Source organism: Lolium perenne, chromosome 5 (genome assembly GCF_019359855.2).
Source record: "Lolium perenne isolate Kyuss_39 chromosome 5, Kyuss_2.0, whole genome shotgun sequence".
Taxonomy (NCBI): domain Eukaryota; kingdom Viridiplantae; phylum Streptophyta; class Magnoliopsida; order Poales; family Poaceae; genus Lolium; species Lolium perenne.
In genome coordinates, this window is record NC_067248.2 from 102,987,632 (window position 1) to 103,010,318 (window position 22,687).

Sequence of the window (22,687 nt, forward strand, 5' to 3'; positions counted from 1 at the left end):
TTTTGGATTTCTCGCTTTTGATTATTCTCAACTTAGACATCCATACCGGGACAACATGGACAACAGATAATGGACTCCTCTTAAATGCATAAGCATGTAGCAATGATTATTATTCTCATATGAGATTGAGGATATATGTCCAAAACTGAAACTTCAACCATGATTCATGGCTTTAGTTAGCGGCCCAATGTTCTTCTCTAACAATTTTGCATGCTCCAACCACTAAAATGATAGATCCTTCAGACAAGACGGACATGCATAGCAACTCACATGATATTCAACAATAGTTGATGGCGTTCCCCAGAAGCATGGTTATCGCACAACAAGCAACTTAATAAAAGATAAAGTGCATAAGTACATATTCAATACTACGATAGTTTTTAAGGCTATTTTGTCCCATGAGCTATATATTGCAAAGGTGGATGATGGAATTTTAAAGGTAGCACTCAAGCAATTTACTTTGGAATGGCGGAGAAATACCATGTAGTAGGTAGGTATGGTGGACACAAATGGCATAGTAGTTGGCTCAAGGATTTTGGATGCATGAGAAGTATTCCCTCTCGATACAAGGTTTAGGCTAGCAAGGTTATTTGAAGCAAACTCAAGGATGAACAGGTGCAGCAAAACTCACATAAAAGACATATTGTAAACATTATAAGACTCTACACCGTCTTCCTTGTTGTTCAAAACTCAATACTAGATATTATCTAGACCTTAGAGAGACCAAATATGCAAATCAAATTTTAGCAAGCTCTATGTATTTCTTCATTAATGGGTGCAAAGCATATGATGCAAGAGCTTAAACATGAGCACAACAATTGCCAAGTATCACATTATCCAAGACATTTTAGAATTACTACATGTAGCATTTTCCAATTCCAACCATATAACAATTTAACGAAGAAGAAACTTCGCCTTGAACATTATGAGTAAAGCCTAAGGACATATGTGTCCATATGCAACAGCGGAGCGTGTCTCTCTCCCACAAAGTGAATGCTAGGATCCATTTTATTCAAACAGAAACAAAAACGAAAACAAACCGACGCTCCAAGTAAAGAACACAAGATGTGATTGAATAAAAATATAGTTTCAGGGGAGGAACCTGATGATGTTGTCGATGAAGAAGGGGATGCCTTGGGCATCCCCAAGCTTAGACGCTTGAGTCTTCTTAAAATATGCAGGGGTGAACCACGGGGGCATCCCCAAGCTTAGAGCTTTCACTCCTCTTGATCATAGCATATCATACTCCTCTCTTGACCCTTGAAAACTTCCTTCACACCAAACTTCAAGCAAACTCATTAGAGGGTTAGTGCACAATTAATAATTCACATGTTCAGAGGTGGCACAATCATTCTTTACACTTCTGGACATTGCATAAAGCTACTGGACATTAATAGATCAAAGAAATAAATCCAACATAGCAAAAGAGGCAATGCGAAATAAAAGGCAGAATCTGTCAAAAACAGAACAGTCCGTAAAGACGAATTTAAAGCTGGCACCAGACTTGCTCAAATGGAAAAACTCAAAACTAATGAAAGTTGCGTACATATCTGAGGATCACGCTCGTAAATTGGCAGATTTTTTAGAATTTTCTACAGAGAACTGTGCCCAGATTCGTGACAGACAGCAATGCTGTTTCTGCGCAGCGATCCCAAATATAACATCAACTTTGACATAGAAACTTTACTTGGCACAAAAACATGATAAGGAGAGGTTGCTACAGTAGTAAACAACTTCCAAGACTCAAGAAAACAAAAAATTGCTGTAGTAAAAACATGGGTTGTCTCCCATAAGCGCTTTTCTTTAACGCCTTTCAGCTAGGCGCAGAAAGTGCAAATGAAGTATTATCAAGAGACGGTGTGTCAACCTTACCTTGGGCTTTATCCTTACCTTTCTTATTGTTTTTCTTTCCCTTTGGTTTAGGAAATATATGATTTCCCCCTGGTATAGAGGTGAATTTCAGAGTGCCTTCTCCCACATCAATGACTGCTCCCAATAGTTTCAGCAAGGATCTTCCGAGTATGATTTTTCCTGTTTCAATAACAAGATAATCAATGGATATTGTTCTTCCAAGAATGGTTGTATGCACACCTGCAGCTATTCCCTTAGGAATTATAATAGAGTTATCAATGAGAGTTATTTCTTCTCCTCCTTCATCGACTCCCCAAAGTTTCAAAGATTTATAAATGCTTTCAGGCATAAGGCAAAATTCATACATGATATCACAGTAGGCATGAAGAGTTCGATCACCGATAACAATTTTAACAGCAGGATCCCATAATGAAGGTTTAGAATTCTCTAAGACTTGTTCAAGACGATTACGAACACAGTGATAATTGTTATTCAAGCGAGATGTACTTATCTCGAGATTGTTCAATCTATTATAAATGCTAATAAGGGCTGAATCAAAGTTATTAGCTGAATCATGTGATGCAACCAATTTCTTTATGGCATTAAAAGCTTGATCCCCATTACAATGAAGGAAATCTCCTCCTACTAAATTGTCCAAAGCATATCTATAGCGAACCATAAGACCAAAATAAAAATTACTAAGGAGCAAACTTAGAGTCATTTGAGGTTCAGTTTTACGATAAGAAGTAAAAATTCTAGACCAAGCATCCTTAAAACTCTCCTCATCCCCTTGTTTAAAAGTAAAAACTAATTCCTCAGGTGAAGAAGTAACAGGTTCAGAGCTAGACATGGTAACAAAAGTAAAAAAAAAATTTGTATTTTTAATAGAGTGCGAGACAATAAATAAAGCAAAACTAGCAACTAATTTTTTTTGTATTTTGATTTAGTGCAGCAAACAAAGTAGTAAATAAAATAAAGCAAGACAAAAACAAAGTAAAGAGATTGAGAAGTGGAGACTCCCCTTGCAGCGTGTCTTGATCTCCCCGGCAACGGCGCCAGAAAAAGAGCTTGATGGCGTGTAACTCACACGTTCGTTGGGAACCCCAAGAGGAAGGTATGATGCGCACAGTAGCAAGTTTTCCCTCAGAAAGAAACCAAGGTTTAATCAAACCAGTAGGAGCCAAGAAGCACGTTGAAGGTTGATGGTGGCGAAATGTGATGCGGCGCAACAACAGGGATTCCGGCGCCAACGTGGAACCTGCACAACACAACCCAAGTACTTTGTCCCAACGAAACAGTGAGGTTGTCAATCTCACCGGCTTGCTGTAACAAAGGATTAAGCGTATCGAGTGGAAGATGTTTGCAAAGAAAACAGTAAAACACAATTGCAGTAGATTGTATGCTATGTAAAGAATAGGACCGGGGTCCACAGTTCACTAGAGGTGTCTCTCCCATAAGATAAAAGCATGTTGGGTGAACAAATTACAGTCGGGCAATTGACAAATAGAGAAAGGCATAACAATGCATATACATGATATGATAAATATAGTGAGATTTAATTGGGCATTACGACAAAGTACATAGACCGCCATCCAACTGCATCTATGCCTAAAAAGTCCACCTTCAGGTTATCATCCGAACCCCATTCAGTATTAAGTTGCTAAGCAACAGACAATTGCATTAAGTATGGTGCGTAATGTAATCGACAACTACATCCTTAGACATAGAATCAATGTTTTATCCCTAGTGGCAACAACACATCACAACCTTAGAACTTTCATCACACTGTCCTGTGTCAATGAAGGCATGAACCCACTATCGAGCATAAATACTCCCTCTTGGAGTTAAGAGTAAAAACTTGGCCAGAGCCTCTACTAATAACGGAGAGCATGCAAGATCATAAACAACACATAAACAATAGATTGATAATCACCATAATCATAGTATTCTCTATCCATCGGATCCCGACAAACACAACATATAGTATTACAGATAGATGATCTTGATCATGTTAGGCAGCTCACAAGATCCAACAATGAAGCACAACAAGGAGAAGACGACCATCTAGCTACTGCTATGGACCCATGGTCCAGGGGTGAACTACTCACTCATCACTCCGGAGGCGACCATGGCGGTGTAGAGTCCTCCGGGAGATGAATCCCCTCTCCGGCAGGGTGCCGGAGGCGATCTCCTGAATCCCCCGAGATGGGATTCGCGGCGGCGGCGTCTCTGGAAGGTTTTCCGTATCGTGGCTCTCGGTACTGGGGTTTTCGCGACGGGGGCTTTAAGTAGGCGGAAGGGCAGGTCAAGAGGCGGCGCGAGGGGCCCACACCACAGGCCGGCGCGGCCAGGGCCTGGGCCGCGCCGCCCTCTGGTTTGGCCACCTCGTGGCCCCACTTCCTTCCCTCTTCGGTCTTCTGGAAGCTCCGTGCAAAAATAGGACCCTGGGCGAAGATTTCGTCCAATTCCGAGAATATTTCCTTACTAGGATTTCTGAAACCAAAAACAGCAGAAACAAGAATCGGCTCTTCGGCATCTTGTTAATAGGTTAGTTCCAGAAAATGCATAAATATGACATATAATGTGCATAAAACATGTAGGTATCATCAATAAAGTAGCATGGAACATAAGAAATTATCGATACGTCGGAGACGTATCAGGTAGTGAGGAGCGAGTTCACCTTGTCATGTATTGCTTTAGCTCGAGCCCGTGTCATTGGTCCACTTGGGGGACTTGTTGGCCTTGATGTAGTGTCGTTGGCGAGCGGGGCTACATCACTCTCAATTGCGCGTTTCGTGAGCTCATGCTCCGTAGCGGTGGAAGTGGTCGTCCGTGTACCTACACATGAAAGAAACAAGACAAAAAGCGTGTGTGCATGGTAGATGAATACATCATCCATCATGATGTTCCATGTCTTGTGCACATCACCATTAGTGTCAAGCAAGATAGTATGAAATGTATGGTGATAGTGCATATGGCATGAAGGTGCATTCGTGGCATGTGGTAACGCATGATCATCAAAATTTGAAAAGGCTATGGGGGCCTTCTCATGAACAATAAAATAAGCATTCTTGCAAGAAAGAGCAATTGTTCACAATCTTGGATGCAAGGATCATGGAATGGTGTAAACATTTTGGGCAAAGCATGTGAAAACTAATGTCATCATTGTTGTCGACAACCCTATGAAAAGAGCAAGTGTTCATCAAGGGTATCACAACACAAGCATGATCATAAGCATTATCATTGCAAGCAATCGGAGCAAATATGAAACTCTCATAGCATGGCATGTTCATGGTATCACAATCAATCAACTCCACATGATCAACAATGTTAGCAAGCAAAGCATCACATGGGAATATGAAAGAATTAAGTGACGTAGCAAATGTATCATCAAGATCATGCATGCGCTCATAAGTCATCATGTCCACTAGTGGGATCATGGCATCATCAACACCTATATTGTTACCTTTGTAGGCCGACTCATGTGAAGTAGGTGTTGTGGAAGTAGGAGGATCCATGTGGTCGACATGTCCATCTTGGAGCAAGCATGGTGAGATATCATCATCTTCATGCACCATGTACATCTTCTCCATGAATGGGAACTCATCCTCCGTGGAACCTAGTGCAACATAAGAAGACACAAACGAGGGAGAGGTTAATGTGTTAGCAAATGCGATGTCCTCCATGGACCTATCATCTACCTCTCGCAACTCACTTTGTGTATCACTCATGTCCTCCAAATGGAAGCACTCAAACTCACATATGGGGTGGAAGTCACTCAACTCACTATCACTCTCGCTCAAGTGGGCTAAGTGGCTCTCATGCTCACATGGGATTGGTACCAACTCATCAATCAAGCATATAGGAGTAGGTTCGACTTTCTCATCTCCATGCGCCTCCTTGGTTGAAGGGAACTTCCCATGCTCAACCATCTCAACTCCATGCGCCTCCATAGGTGAAGGGAGAATCCCATGCTCACCATGCTCAACTCCATCGCCTCCTAAGTCGTCCTCAAGTGGTGGCATCTTGGAGACTTGTGCATTGAGCTCATCGAAGTAGAGCTTCTTGGCGCTTGGCGTTGTGCATTGCCATGCCACGTGACCCTTGGCCTTGCACACCTCACATAGGAGATTGGGACATTCCCGTGGAAGGTGGCCTTGTTGCTTGCATTTGTAGCATCGGAGTCCATAGGCATATGACGAGGTAGGGGCCATTGTGGTGGTGGCGCAAGAGGTAGAAGTCGCCTTATGAGGAAGGTCTTCACGTCGAGGCTCTCGTCTTCTTGCCTCAGCACCATGTTTTGAGTGGTGTCGTCGAAGATCATGTGTGGAAGGATGTCGATGTAGACCATGAGGTGGTGGTGGTCGACGACGATCATGAGATGGTGTGAGTCGATGACGGTCCTTGCCTTGCCTAGGTGATGGCTCATGTTGGGGGCGCTCTTGATGCTCCATATGATGTCCGTGATGTCGATGATCTTGTGCATAGGCACTCTCATGATGGCGCCTTGTGGAGCTCGGAGAAGTGTGTCGATGCCGAATATGTTGGGGACGCTCTTGATGATCCACATGATGATGCCATCGTGGAGGTCCTCGATCTTCATATGTAGCTCCATTGGCCAAGTAGGGGTATGTGGGAGCATCGGCGGTATGCATGGTGGGGTCGATGTCGTCCTCGTCGTGGTGCTCCACCATGTCGTCCATGCTTGTTGAGCAAGTGTCGATGTAGAGCTCGTCGATGTCGTCCATGTTGGCGATGCTCGCGGAGCCATAGTCGGTGTAGAGCTCCTCGATGTCGGTCATGTTGGCGATGCTTGCGGAGCCATAGTCCGTGTAGAGCTCCACATGTTCCTCCACATCCGCGGTGCTTGAAGAGGTATCCTCCTCGAAGTGCTCCGTGTACTCCTCTGTATCTTCTTCGTCGCTATACATGTTAGCAAGACGGTATCTATATGGTGTATGTTAGTGGAAGAACACTACCTCGCAATCTTACCGTGGTATGACAAGATTGGGGTGATCCAACAAACCGAGAGTTAGAACAATTGTATCGGGCACTCACACAAAGACACACGCAAAAGCTAGCCAATATGGTGTTAGGTGAGTATGGTGGAAAGCCAAAAGATGAAATCCGAAATCAAGTTTGTTGTTAAGGGTGGGTGAAATCCAAAAATTCAAATGTCAAAGCGATGATCACTATAAACACGGAAAAGATATGGAACTCGCACACGGGATAAGCGGGGTTAGTGCGACCAAGGAATGAGCGGAAAAGTGTAAAGCAAGGTTGCTCGGTGTCACACTAACACAAGGAGAGGCAAAGCTTTGGTTGCAACATGAGAGACAACAAGATTCACACGCGGCCTCTCTTCTCTTTTCTCTCTTTTGCTTAAAAGCTTTTTCCTCTTTTTGTATTTGGTGGCACTTACACTCTTTTGTGTATTTGTATGTATGATGGCACTCGCACACTTTTGCTCTATGGTGCACTTGCACTCTTTTTGTGTTTTGGCGGCTTTTTCTCGCACTATGTTAGCGTTAGCTCGCTTTTGCTATCTTGCCACACGAGTTTTGCTTAGAAGCTTGACTCCACACTACACACACACCTCACAATCGGGGCCACGTGCAATGTCTCGCAACACTCGATAAGCAATGCTCGATAGGATAGATCGCAAAAGAAGAGGGGTTACAAGGGTAATGCAAGTTATACCTAAGATGTTAGGCGGTGATGAACACACAACTTGCAATGATGGCGGTCATGTCAAGAGTACGGTTGCAAGTCCGGGGTGCCGAGGATGTCGCGCTTGCTTCGGAGCTGCAGGTTAGTTTCACAAACAAGGCACTCAAACCGGAACAAGCAAACACAAGTTAGCGGAAGAAAAGGGTCAAAGTAGCTTGGCGGCGGTGGCGGTGGTATGCCGGTGGTGGGTGGTGTCGATGCTCATGCGGATGCGGTGGTGGTGGTGGTGCCGCGGTGGTGTTTACCGGTGGTCTGCGGTGGTGACGGAGCTTGCCGGCGGATGAGAGGGGTGGTGGTGGTCGGCGGTGGTGGTGGAAGTGGTGGCGCCCGGTCTGGCGCCCGGTCTGACCGGCTCCTGGACCGGCCTGCCCGGTTGGCGGCCGGTTGACCGGATTCTGGGCCGGCCTGCCCGGTCTGCCGCCCGGTCGACCGGATTTCTCAACCGGCCTGTCGTGTTCTTGAGCCAAATCGTCCAAATCGACCCAAATCAAAGGAAAACGATGGGATTGGGGGCTGGAAAGTGGGGGAAATAGTAGATCAAGCACCTCAACACCAAATCCATGGACCAAAACCACTCAAAACGCAACCAAATCGCAGATCCATCCAAAGGCAATTTAGGGCTATTTTTTGGGGAATTTTTTGGAAAAATTTTAGAGACAAAATTGGGTGGGTGGGGGGTCAAATTCGCGGAAACCAAAGGCTGCTGATACCATATGATGTGGTCTAAGACCCCGTGTGTGGCCCGATCTCGCGAATGACCCAAGAATCAAGGGGGAAAGAGAGGGAGAGGCGGAAGAACACGAAGAACGCGAAGAACACAACGCACACCAACCCGATACAATCGATACTTACCCGTGTGGCTCGATGGACCACGCCAATAGAATCACCACGGGAGAGACTCAAGGTAGAATCCCGGAGTGAGAGATCGGTGTTGGGGACGGAGGTAGGTGAGGGAGAGAGAGTGGGCTACACTAGAATCTCACTCACATAGATCCAATCATCCAACATGGGGTGCCTTGATACAAAGGGGATGAAACCCTAGGGAGACAAAGCTCAAAGTCATGTTTAAGCCTAAATCTTGTCTAACCAGCTATGGGGGCGAGCTGGGGTCTTATATAGGCATACAAGGCAACATAGGTCGAAAAGGCACAAGTTGGTGGGCCAAACCCGACGGATCCGGTCATGGGGCCGGTCTGACCGGGCCTGGGACCGGCGGGTCCGGTCGTGGGGCCGGTCGACCGGTCGCCAACCGGAAATGTCGCAGATCTCCGTCCGGTTGGCTTCCGGTACGACGCCCGGTTGTCGACTAGGTGCGCCGATCGTGGCCCGGTCGGCGACCGGCCTCTGCGCCCGGCTTTGTCCGGTCTGTGGCCCGGTCTGACCGGCCTCTGGGCTGGCCGGCCTGTTCCTCCCTCCTCTTCTTCCTCTTCCTTCTCCTCTTCTTCCCTTCTTCTTCTTCCTTCTTCCAAGCACCATGGGGGTTCCTTCTCTCTTGGTCCTTGTCGACGTCGGGACCTATAGACATCAAGATGATAGGCATTAGGTAGCATACCATTCAAGTTGGTGTTGAGATCGACCATAGAGAGGAAGGAGTTCACCTTGACATATATGGCGGGGTTTCGTGTTGTTGGTCCACTTGGGGGACTCCTTGGCCATGGTGTAGCGTCGATGATAGGCGGGGCTACATCAGATCCTTTCTTTGTCCCTCGACTCCCCCTTATATAGAGGACGGAGCCGAGGGTTTCGTAATACACAAATTACAGAGTCCGGGAGGGTTTCGTACCCAACCCGTAAGATTACAAATCTCTATCTTTCCTAATACAAACTATCTTTCCTTAACACTAAATGGGCTTCCAAGTCTTCTTATTCTTCGAGTCCTGGGCCTTTAGTAAACCCCGGGTACTATCTTTAGCAGGCCCATTGGGGATGCCTATGTCAGTTAGTATTGCCTTTTGGTTTAACTAATGCACCTAGTACTTTCATGAGACTGATGAACGAAGTTTTACGTGCTTTTATTGGACGTTTTGTGGTGGTATACTTTGATGATATTCTGATTTATAGCAAATCTTTGGAGGAACATTTGGATCATTTACGTGTTGTTTTTAATGCTTTACGTGATGCACGTTTGTATGGTAATCTTGAGAAGTGCACCTTTTGCACCAATCGAGTTGCGTTTCTTGGCTATGTTTTTACTGCGCAGGGAATTGAAGTTGATCCAGCCAAGATTGAGGCAATTGAGAGTTGGCCGCAGCCAAAGACGGTCACACAAGTGAGGAGTTTTCTTGGTCTCGCTGGTTTCTATAGGCGCTTTGTGAAAGATTTTGGATCCATTGCTGCGCCGCTGAATGAGCTTACAAAGAAGGATGTGCCCTTTGTGTGGGGCGATGCACAACAAGACGCCTTCATGATACTGAAAGATAAGTTAACACATGCTCCATTACTCCAACTTCCTGATTTCAATAAGACTTTTGAGGTTGAATGTGATGCTAGTGGAATTGGTTTGGGAGGAGTGTTATTACAAGAGGGCAAACCTGTTGCATATTTTAGTGAGAAATTGAGTGGGCCTAGTCTGAACTATTCTACTTATGATAAAGAATTATATGCGATGGTTCGGACATTAGAAACTTGGCAACATTATTTATGGCCTAACGAATTTGTTATACATTCTGATCATGAATCTTTGAAGCATATTCGTAGTCAAGCTAAGTTGAATCGCCGCCATGCAAAGTGGATTGAGTTTATTGAGTCTTTTCCTTATGTTATCAAACACAAAAAGGGTAAAGATAATGTTATTGCTGATGTTTTGTCGCGCCGTTATACTATGCTATCTCAACTTGACTTCAAGATTTTTGGATTAGAAACCATAAAGGAACAATACTTGCATGATGCTGCAAAACAACAATTTATGTAACGCGCGATCCATATAGTATGCTCTTAGTAAAATCAGAAGATAAAAAAGAGAAAGAAGTCTATATAACGCCTATATAACCCCCACAAGTTTCATGAAACGGACGCAACACCCCCTCAAGTTTAAAATCGGATATATAACCCCCACAAGTTTACAAAACCAGGCAAAACACCCCCTTGTCCAATTCTAAGTGGCTTCTATGAATGGTATTGTCTACGTGGCAGCAGAGTGGCAGCAGAGTAGTCAGTGAAAACCGCCCAACGATCACAGTAGAAGAGAAATCGCTCTACCTCATCGCCACCTCCAACTACCGCCCCAGAATCCCCGCCCCAACGCTATCCCCGACCTGGCCCGCTCCATAGCCTTTGCCGCCGCGGGAGGCACTCTTCCGGCGGCCTCGACGCATACGCACCATGGTCGTCGTCTTCCTGGGTGCGGTCCCTTCGCCGAGATCGATCTCGTCTAGCGCCGCCGCCTCCCTCCTGGAGCGGCGCGTTGCCGTTGTTGCAGGCCATCCGCCACCACCAAAGGGTCCCCCTGAGCCGCCGGATGTCAAGGCCGACCATGCTTCGCGTGTCCCCTACGGCGGCCTTCGAGGGGTTGGAGCCTGGAGCACTCACACTAATGACCATGTGCGCCGCCTCCGTTCTGATTTGTTGTCGGGCAACAATTCCGCGTCCCCAATATCTCCAACCCCACATTCTTCTCCGGCTCCGCTGGAGTTCATGGTCTTTAGGCAATCAAAGAGAATCAGAATGTTAGGGCAGACATGTCTCTTTGCATCAACAGCTACAGATGTTCTCCAAGCAGGATGAGTCCGGGCAGGAAGCAGGATGAGTCCGGGCAGGGCGCAGGACGTCGGGCCCGTAGCCTCATATCTCAGCTTCTACAGGTCCATGAGGTTGTCCACGATGTCACCGCCAACCACTGTTGCGCCCTTTATTTCTCCGGGGAAGCTGTCATCGTATTTCTCACCCACGACGTCCTCGCAGCCGATCTTCCCATCGCATGTATTTCGCACCCAAGGCGTCCTCGCGGCTCCGTCCTCGCTCGCCTTCACACCTGGTGGTGGACGGCCTGCCGAATGCAGAAGCGGCAACACCAGGAGAGGGGCTGGAGTGGCACCAGGCGGGCGCTAGACCAGGCAAAGGATGAAGAAATTTAGTCTTACTCTTTCCAAGTATGACGTGGCAATTTTCCGGTGTTTCTTTGAGTACAACACAGCCATGTCCACAATACCAGATGAAGATACCGATTAAAATTGGACGAGGGGCAGGTTTTTCCAAACTTGAGGGGGTTATGTATCCGGTATTAAACTTGAGGACGTTTCTACACGGTGCGCGGTTACTGGTTTGCTTTACACGATGCCCCACCCTGATTAGGAAACAAAAACTTTGGACCACCAGTGACATGCCATATTAGGAAACAACGTGGGCCCCATGTGCAAGGATCCCGCTCTGTCCTACACCCACCCTGTATTATTTTATTCCTCTCCATGTCTATTATTTTATTCCTCTTCATGTCTTTTTTTCCCTCTCCGTCTCCAATAGCTGCGACATGTATTCGTTCTCACAACAGCAACCTACTTTGCCGGGACTTCCAGAGAAGGGATCCCAAGGCGGCTCAAAAAACCCATCTAGGGTTCCGTCCCCTCGCCGACGACGCTGCTGGTCCGCTCCGCCTCCGGTGGCCTTAGGGCCTTGGAGGTGTGGCGCACCACGGCCTCTCGTCGGCGGGAGGGTTTTCGTTCTTTGTTAGGTTATTTTCAGTGTCTTCTTCGGGATGGTGAGGCGGCGGCTCGATCTTGATGTCAGAATAAGGTCCTCCCCGCTCTATCCTCGCTCTGGTGGTGCGTCTAGCATCGGCAGAGGGCTGCTGGTACGAACGCGCCATTGTTCCCACCGTACTACGCACTGGCGCAGCTGGTCATGGTCTTTGACGTTGGAGGCGAGTATCAGGTCGGCCACCGGCGTCGAGGTCGTTGTGGTCCAGGCCATACGGAGAACGCGTGGCCGGGCGAGCTGCATCTTGCAGCGGCCAGCGTCGAGGTCTCCGCACGGCCAGGAAGCGAGCAGCGGCCGCGCCCAGGTCGTCGCGCAGCCGGGACGCGAGCTGCATCTCGCAGCCGCCGGCACCGAGGGCGTCGCGCGGCCAGGACGCGAGCAGCTACCGGCGCCGAGGTCGTCGCACGGCTGGGACGCGAGCAGCCGACGATCCCGAGGTCGTCGCGCGGCCTGGACGGGAGCTGGATCTCGCAGTCGCCGGCGTCGAGTTCTTCGAGATCCAGGCCATCTGGAGAACCGGTGCTGCTCGTTCAGCCCTCCCCCGCAGGACACAGCAGCACCAACTGATACGGGGCGACCTTCGGTCTTCACCGCATCATGTGCTTCATCGCCAAGACGGCACGCAAAGGTGAATCTTATCCTTTACGCGTGCCTCGAATCACCTATTTGGGACGATATACTACTTCATACTCCGTCACATCTCGATGATAGGAACTCGACGACAAGTACGGAGGGAAGGGAGGATGCCATGGAGACCCGAGGACGCAAGGCCGATATCACGGAGGCATGGAAGAGAAGACGGAAGAAGGAGATGCGTCTAGGAAGGCCGGCACTACCGCCACGGAATGGCCAGCACTGCCACCCTGCTCGACGCCGGAGGAAGACGACACTGTCGCCATGCCTACGCCGACACCGCCGTCCCCACTACGAAGCTCATAATATAAACCATCCCACTATGCTCTTTGTATGCCTAAACTACCCCTCCTTAGTGGCTCCCTATATATAGGCTCCCACCTCCCCCTTCATTAGGTAAGACATAACTTGAGTGAGAACTTGGCTTATGCCTCCACCATCCCTTTGGGATTAGGGAAACCCCCTCCTCTCTTAGACACAAATCTATGAGTTGTATCAAGGCACTCCTTATATGATTTATCTTTCGCACTTGTGATTCTACCGCGGTCTCTCACTCGTGTGACTCCATAGATCGTATATCGGTCTTTCTCTCGGGGATTCTACCTAGGGTCTCTCCTTGAGGGATTCTATCGGGATAGTGGTTCGGGCTATCGGGAGTAAACCGAATTGTATCGGGTTGTGTTGCGTGCGTTCGCGTGTGTTCATCGTGTTCTTCGCCGTGTTCTTCCTCTCCCCCGCCTTTCCCTCGGTCAATTCGTGAGATCGGGCAACACACGTGGCCTTAGGCCTCATCATATGGTACCAGAGCAAAGGTTGCCACGAATTTGACCCTCCAATTTCACCAATTTCGTCCAAAAAATTTCCCAAAAAAATTTGCCCCAAAAAATAGCTCGAATTTGGATCTCTGGATTTGTTGAGTTTTTTGTGGTTTTGGTCCACAGATCTGTTGTCCCTTGTGGTGATCTACGGGTTCCTCAATTTTCTCAGCCCAATTCCATCTATTTCGCGTCGAATTTGAGTTTTTCTGTGCTGGTTTTGAACGAGTTCATCGTGAAGAACAGCTCTCCTCCTGCGGTCAACGCATCCTTGCCTAGCTCCCACCCGCGCCCTGGCCACGCGCCCGTTCCGCGCCGTCGGCTGCTCCTCAAGCACAGCTGCGTAGCTCGCCACCAGCACGCCCACGCCACCTTGCTGCTCCCGCGCGCACAGCATCTCAGCCGTCTGGTCCATCTCGCGTGCCTTTGCTTGCCCCAGCCGAGCCACCACAGCTCTCGCTCGACCCCAGCACCTCACCACAGTCGCTCGCCCGCCCACGCGCAACGCCAATCCCACCAAGCCGCCAACCATCTCATCGCGTGCCGGCCCGCCCGCCTAGCCCCTGGCACCTGCCTTCCTTCGATTGCCGGCCAACTGCACAACATCGCTGCTCTCGGGCACCAGCCACAGGCCACATCCCCACCAAAGCTGCTCGCGCTGCGCATCTCCACCTGGCTCCCGCCCTGGACTCGACCACGCCCCGGCAAACTGCTCGGCAGAGCCCACCACCGCCGCGCCCATCGCCCCACGCGCTGCAGCAGCCCGCGCTCATCCTGCTTTGCCCGCACAGCATCTGGCCCCGCGCACCCAGGGACTCCATTTCATCTACTGCCTTGGCCGCACTAGCAAGGATTTCCTCCATTCACCCTCGATTCAGCGCAAAAATTTTCTTTGACCGGAACTACCGGCCGTATCTCACCGGTACTACCGGCTAGCTCCGAGCGGTACTACCGGGCTCACTACCGCTAATTCACGTTTGGCTTACAGTATACCCTTCTTTATTTAGCGGTACCTCTTCCGGTACCATCACCGGTACTACCGGTCTGTACAGTTTTGATAGCATATCCGATCCAAATTTCACACACCTTTGGCACCTCTTTTTGCTCTAAATCTTGACAACTTTTCAGAGCCCGTTTGACTCCAAATTTTCACAATAAACTTGAAGTACTCCACATAGCCCACCTCTAATTTTTGACGATTTTTGGACTCCAACTTTTGACCGTTCGTTTTGACCTAACTTTTCGGGCATTGAATTAATTTGCTCGGTTTCCGTTTTGGAGTTCAAGGATTGTCTACCAAGCTTCCGTGTCTACATCAACACTGCGGCGACACCTTCGGCACCTCGGATTCCGGCGCAACTTCGACACCGCCATCGTCGACACCATCGCAAGTTCGTGTGCTTGACACCGCCTAACCTTTCACTAGGTATAACTTGCCCCCTTACCCCTTGTAGCCAAACTTTCTTTCTTTGTGTACCTATCCCATTGAGAGTGGCTTTTCGAGTGTTGCGAAGCATTGCACAAGTGTCACGACCGTGAGAGGGTGTGTGTGCGTTGTGTTGAGCAAAGCTCCGAAGCAAGCTCGGTGAGAAAGATACACAAAAGAAGAAAAGTGTGACATATACATAGAGAAAAATAAAGCTTATAAGCATAGAAAAAAAAGTGAAAAAAAAGAAAAAAAATAGAGAAGAGTGTGTGTCCACCGATACCGAGAAGTGCAAAGTTTGTGAGCACTAAGAGAGAAAAGAGAAGAGTGGCATCTTGTGCAAATCTTGTTGCTTCTCTCATATGCAACCGAGCTACCGTCTCTCTTGTGTTGGCGTGACACCGAGCATATAGTCTTCGTTAGGACCATCTTTACCGCTTGCTCACTTCCTTGGTCGCGCTAACCCCATTGTTCTCCATTGTGTGTGTTTCCGTGTTTCCTTGACATAGATCACCACTTTTGACATTTGACTTTGGATCTTACCCACATTTGACAATAGACTTTTCCGTTGATCTTTTTCGTTTGCTATCCACCCCTCACCCACCACATATAGAGTTCTTAGCCTTTTGCGTGTGCTTTGAGTGTGTGTGTGAGTAACCCCGATACATTTTGGCTTTGCTCTTGACTTGAACCATTTTTCCGATACTTTCTTGATTGGTGAGATACTTGTGTAGGTTTCCTTCCACCACATACACATACACCTTACCTAGTGAGAGATATATATGATGACCCCACAAGAGCAAGCCGAGATGAGAGCATACTTCGCCGAGCTAGATGCTCGAGAAGCCCATATGACACCCAAAGATAAAGCCGAGTGCCACGCATACTTCAAACACCTTGAGAGCAAGAGTGACATACCCCATGAGTCGAGTGAGGATGTTTCGATTTCTAACAACTTAACCTCTACTCCTCTTGTGTTGTCTTCCTCTTTGCTAGGTTGCTCGGAAATCGGCGACGCCATTGCCATGGAGATGAGGGACTCCACTATATGTGAGATGAGCGACTCCACTATATGTGAGATGAGTGACTCCACTATATGTGAGCTTGATGAGTGCCTCCACTTCGAGAGCATGAGTGATACACCAAGTGAGATGAGAGTGGTAGTTGATAGGTCATGTGAGGCCATTTTCAATTCTAACATCTTACCCTCTACCTCTAGTGTGTCTCCTTGTGTCTCATTAGGTTCCATGGATGACGAGACGCCGATCATGGAGAAGATGTACATGGTGCATGAAGACGATGATATCACACCATGCTTGCTTGAAGATGAACATGGAGGCCACATGGAGCCTACCACTCCCACAACACCTACCTCATATGAGCGGGACTACAAAGGTACCTATATGGGTGTTGATGATGCCATGATCCCACTAGTGGACATGATGATTTGTGAGTGCTTGCATGAGTTGGATGATCCTATTGCTATGTCATATGCTTCTTTCACTTTCCCTTGTGATACTTGTGATGCCACCATTCTTGATCATGTGGAAGTAGTTGCTTGTGACACATTGACTATGCCATGCTATGAGTGTTTCGATTTCTATCCTATTGCTTGCAATATGTCGAACAATTTCTCTTTCCCATGTGTTGCTTGCAATGATGATGATAATGCTTGTGTTGTGACAACCTTGCCGAACAATTTCTCTTTCCCTAGGTTTGTCGATAACAATGATCAAATGTTGAACATGTTTTGTGCTACATGCTTGCAATATTCTCCCATTAATGCAACCAAAATGATGAACAATTTCTCTTTCCAATGCTTGGCTTGCAATAATGTTAATATGCTTGTAAATGAGATTGCCCCCATAGCTCTCTCAAATTTTGGAGACTTTGCATATATCCATGTTGAGCACGTTCCGAAGTTTTCCTCGCATATTCACCATGTGTACTATAATATCTTGCTTACCGCTAATGGTGATGTGCAAAAGAAATGGCGCATCATGATGGATGATGTGTACATATACCATGCACACACGTTGTTCTTGTTGTCTAACATGTGTGTAGGTACCCAAACTCCAATGTCAACCTCGATTGAGCACGAGTTGACAAAAAGAGCTCTTGAGAGCATGATACAAGTGAGTTCCAATGAGTGGTTTTGCCCGCACACTTCCACTACACAAGATCTCTCAATGAGAGCACACCGACACTTTGATAAGGTGACCTCCTTCTACTTGCGCCCTCTTCCTAAATACATTGAACATTGGCTACGCTTTGAGTGTTCTCTTGCTTCTCTTGTGCTATTGATAGGGTACATGAATTTCAAGTGGAGATTCAAGCGTTGGTGTCATCTACCTCCTCTACACATTCATGAAGATTTATCGTCGAGGACGACTCTTTTTCAAGTGGGGGGAGATGATACGGGGCGACCTTCGGTCTTCACCGCATCATGTGCTTCATCGCCAAGACGGCACGCAAAGGTGAATCTTCTCCTTTACGCGTGCCTCGAATCACCTATTTGGGACGATATACTACTTCATACTCCGTCACATCTCGATGATAGGAACTCGACGACACGTACGGAGGGAAGGGAGGATGCCATGGAGACCCGAGGACGCAAGGCCGATATCACGGAGGCATGGAAGTGAAGACGGAAGAAGGAGATGCGTCTAGGAAGGCCGGCACTACCGCCACGGAATGGCCAGCACTGCCACCCTGCTCGACGCCGGAGGAAGGCAGCCTTTGTCGCCATGCCTACGCCGACACCGCCGTCCCCACTACGAAGCTCATAATATAAACCATCCCACTATGCTCTTTGTATGCCTAAACTACCCCTCCTTAGTGGCTCCCTATATATAGGCTCCCACCTCCCCCTTCATTAGGTAAGACATAACTTGAGTGAGAACTTGGCTTATGCCTCCACCATCCCTTTGGGATTAGGGAAACCCCCTCCTCTCTTAGACACAAATCTATGAGTTGTATCAAGGCACTCCTTATATGATTTATCTTTCGTACTTGTGATTCTACCGCGGTCTCTCACTCGTGTGACTCCATAGATCGTATATCGGTCTTTCTCTCGGGGATTCTACCTAGGGTCTCTCCTTGAGGGATTCTATCGGGATAGTGGTTCGGGCTATCGGGAGTAAACCGAATTGTATCGGGTTGTGTTGCGTGCGTTCGCGTGTGTTCATCGTGTTCTTCGCCGTGTTCTTCCTCTCCCCCGCCTTTCCCTCGGTCAATTCGTGAGATCGGGCAACACACGTGGCCTTAGGCCTCATCACCAACGCCATGGCCGCCGCCCCTCCCTCAGGATCGCCGGATCCATCGCCTCTTCCGCCGCTCTGGTTCGAGTTGGTGGGGAATTTTTCCTGTGCGGGTGGGGATGGAGACTTGTTTGGACGAGAGGAGAGTGGTATCTAGGTCGGCATGTGCTTGTGATCCTCGCTGAAAAGTCTTTACACCGCGTGATATTGATCCGACGGACGCAACGAGGGGGCACTGTGTAAGACAAAAACGAGCCCAGGCAACAATTAGATTTTGGGTAAACTTGAGGGGTGCTGTGTTTGTTTCATGAAACTTGCGGGGTTATGTGGATTTCTTTCGAAGATAGCTTAGCCCCCTCTTTTCCATAAAGCCCCGCGACCGCGACGGCACGACGTTCGGAGGGCGAGCGTCGACCGCTACCTCTCCGATGGCGTCCCTCGCCGCCTTACACCCTACCCTCCCCCACGCCCACCGCCACCCTTCCCATCCCAACCCCACCACCGGCCTCCTCCGTCTCTTTCCTACACGCCGACCCCATCGTCGACCCCGCCGGAGGGGGTTCGGCCTCGCCGTCTCCACCTGCGCCTCCTCCACAGCGTCATCCTCAGCCGCCGGGCGAGGCGACCGCTCCGAAGCAGCCTCTTCGCTCGAGCGATGCATCGCGGCGTCCGCCCCCAGCCCCGTGGCACCCGCCGCTGCGCCTCCGCGTGCCCCACCGGCGATGAAGGGTGGGAAACAGTATGGCGCGTTCGGCGCCATCACGCTCGAGAAGGCCAAGCTTGACATATCCCAGCGCAAGAAGAAAATTATTCCCGAGGTAACTAACGCTGTTATTTGCATAGTCGATTTAAACTGCAAAAGGAAATGAATATCGTTGATAGGTTTAGGCAATTGGAGACATAATCCTATATTGGTTCTCCCCCCTCCTTATTGAGTAACGTGATATTGCATATAAATGATCCATAAATCAACTACGAAACCAATTTCTATTCCAGTGGACGGAGATGCCAAAATAATCTATAAGGCATGTTGGGGAGAAGAACCCTGTGCATTTGTGTCTAGTATTATTTGTGATGGTAGTATAAGTTCTATGCAATAGTAAGGGAACATGGGACATGATTTATGTAACCACTAATGATCGCTGCCCCTTTTGTTACCTTACCGTGCATAATTTTAGGTTACAGCTCACTACTTACCGTGGATTCTGTGCGCCATATTTTCCTATTGGTATGTTCCAAATAGAAGTAGATCCTATGCATTTGGCCTTTGAAGGGTATGTAACTTGATACCTTAAAAATGAGGAGAACGTAGTTGTTGTCTTGTCGTTGAAACTAGGGTAAGCGTCAAGTACTTGGGGATTAACATTTCTGCCTGATTGCAGCACATGATGTTATCTGTTCTTTGTTGCTCCCATGGTAAGTAGTGATTATAAGGAATACCACTCTTTATTTAATTCATATTTACCAAAGGAATATACACAATTTTCCATAGCAGCAGACTTTGTTCTTACTTGATTAGCTTGTATAGGATATATCCCTCAGAGACATAAAGTAAAACAATTGCCAAGATATTTATAATTCCTTTTCCACCCCCTGTAAGTTAGACCCATGAGTAATACAAAATTACAACTCCATAGTTTGGTTTTATGGGATTATACACACTGATTTTCCATATGGGATTATTATAGAAGTTTCCTCAACTGCTACCATCCATCATGCTGATTTTTGAACATGGCAGCTGGCGACGGGTGGTGGTGGTGGAGATATTGGGAAGAGGATTGGCCATGGTGGTGGTGATGGTGGGGATGATGATGGAGACGATGATGATTACTTCGATGATTCTGATGATGGAGAGGAAGAAAACGGTGGACTTTTCAGGAGGCGAATTGTTATACAGGAGGTGAAATTCATAATATTTTGAATTAAGAGAAGCTGCATCTAAATCGTGAGAAATATTGGGCTTGTGTGTTGATTACTGCTCGGTCTGTTGCAGCTATTTAATAGAGAGTTCATAGATGCTGTAATGCAAGAGTGGTGCAAAACAATGAGTAATTTACCTGCTGGTCTCCGGCAGGCCTATGAGATGGTAGATGTTTGTCTTGTTCTCTCTCATTGTGTTCTTTGGTATAGTTTTAATAATAGACTAAACATGATATCAATCTAGGGTTTCGTAAGTTCTGCTCAGATGGTGCGGTTCTTGTCAATGTTTTCAAGGCCTACACATACAAGGTCCTTTTCACGAGCCCTACCTGGATGGCTAGCTAGAGGTCTTGTTGGAAGGTAACACCCAAATCATTTGCTCACATTTTTCAAACATGTGTAAGTTATTTGAAATCTGGATGGTAGACATTTATGTTCCTTATCAGGCAGCTTTGCACCCTAGGTACTGCTTTGTGTTCACATTTTCTCTATGAGTATGTTAATAGTTACATTTTATTTATCTCAATAAGTTAAATCTTTGTACAATTTTGAGCAGAAGTAAATAAGAAAGAAACAATAAACATGCTAAGAGAAAAAAAAGATTGAAACAATAGTTAGCACAGTTGCGATGAAGGTAGAGCTGCATGCAGAGATATGTGTCATAATTCATGCTTATCATATACTCCCTCCGTTCACAAATATAAGATGTTTTAGACACTTCAAAGTAAACTAGATACACACTATAGTGAGTGAATCTACACATTAAAATTAGACTAGATACATACCACAATAGATGAATCTACTAAAAGCTAAAACATCTTATATTAGTGAACGGAGGGAGTACTATTTCTTCTTCAGTAGATATGGCTGCGCTTGGCAATTCATGATTTGGTCAACCTTTGCTCATTTTTCTTGGGGAGCACTAGCCCGATTCCTAGGCTTCCATTGGACCAGTTCTTTACTGTATGATGCGTCTTGCTTCCTCTGTCCGATTGGACAAGAAAAATAGCCTGGCAGGATTAGGCCTCCAGTCGTTATTACTACTAGCTGTTGGACCATAAAGTGCTCCATGCAATACAGATCCATTTTAATTAGCCTTTGGCCCACCCGCTGATGATGGATTTTCGAATGCAATTAGTTTTCATGCCTTGCGATCAGCTTCATTATGGAGCAATCTTTGTATCTGACACTATTTGAGTTTGCTTCCGGTAAAATTGAATTTTGCTTCCATCTAAAAGACATCTCTAATGGAACGATTGGTTCCCCAAACAATGTATCTCTACTAATAAGTTACGGGTCGGTGGTGTTGGTAGGTCAAAAAAACCGGAATAAATTTTTGTCCGTAAAAAAAAACCGATTTTTTCTTTGTACGTCAAACAAACCAGATCGGGAGGCCTTGGTAGTTCGTACGACTTGGTCCCGTAATCTCTCACGAGCAAGAAAAACCTCCCAAAGTTCATATCATATATACGTCGTCCGCGCCTAAATCGGTGTCCAACAGAAAAACGATTGAAACGGCAACACAGAATATTCCTATCAAATCTGTCCTCGCTCCCGAAGTTCGTGTTGTATACGTTGTCCGCGCCTAAATAGGTGTCTTTTTTTTTGTGGAAATAGGTGTCCAACAGAAAATCGATTGAAACGGCCCACACGAAAAATTCTCGCGTGCTAATAGGCAGACTAGACGCAGCACGGCGCGAGCAGAGTTCGGCTCCAACGCGATTGATACCTGACCTCATATAAGTAACCATTATATCGGGTAGTTTATGTCCTTATATTTACTAAACCTTACCGCCACGCTAGATCGATCAAACACTCGGCCAGCTGCCGTTGGCAGCGACAACGAGTGCTACGATGAGTTCGAGCAAGAACTGGAACCGGACGGGGACGATGTTGGGCTGCTCAAGAAGGCCCGCGCATAGGCCATCGCCGGCTCGCCATGGCAAGCAACAACGACTCCTAAGACGTGGACGAGTAGGAAACTAGGTATATTGGAGCCGGCCGGACATGAGGACGATGATGGGCATCTCGACAAGCACACAAAGCCGGCGGCTTGCCATCGCAAGCGACAACGAGTGCTATGACTAGGAGCCTGCGACTACTACACAGTAAGTTAAGGCGAGGACACAGGGAGGAGGAAGGATTGGAGCAGGATTGGAGCAGGACCGTACGACGCCGGGCCGTTCTAGGAGGCCACGCCGCTGGCAAGCAACGAGTGCTACGGCGAAGATAACAACGAGTGCTACGTCGGGCTGCTCGCTCGATGAGGCGATGCTGCCTGCGTTGCCTGCATCGGGCTGCTCGATGAGACGTTGCTGCTGGAAAGTACTCCCATGCATGATGGCCAGGAAGCAGTCCTG

General features: G+C 47.5%; 1 protein-coding gene across 1 annotated transcript in view; it reads left to right on the forward strand.

The window, feature by feature from the left end:
* The first annotated feature begins 18,801 nt into the window (after positions 1 to 18,801).
* LOC127319578 (uncharacterized) overlaps positions 18,802 to 22,687 on the forward strand; it is a 31,104-nt gene continuing 27,218 nt past the window's right edge. The window contains exons 1-4 of the mRNA XM_051349556.2: positions 18,802 to 19,225; positions 20,146 to 20,307; positions 20,401 to 20,493; positions 20,572 to 20,687. Of these exons, the coding sequence (XP_051205516.1) occupies positions 18,836 to 19,225; positions 20,146 to 20,307; positions 20,401 to 20,493; positions 20,572 to 20,687 (761 nt within the window). The 5' untranslated portion in view covers positions 18,802 to 18,835. The remainder of the gene's footprint in view (positions 19,226 to 20,145; positions 20,308 to 20,400; positions 20,494 to 20,571; positions 20,688 to 22,687) is intronic.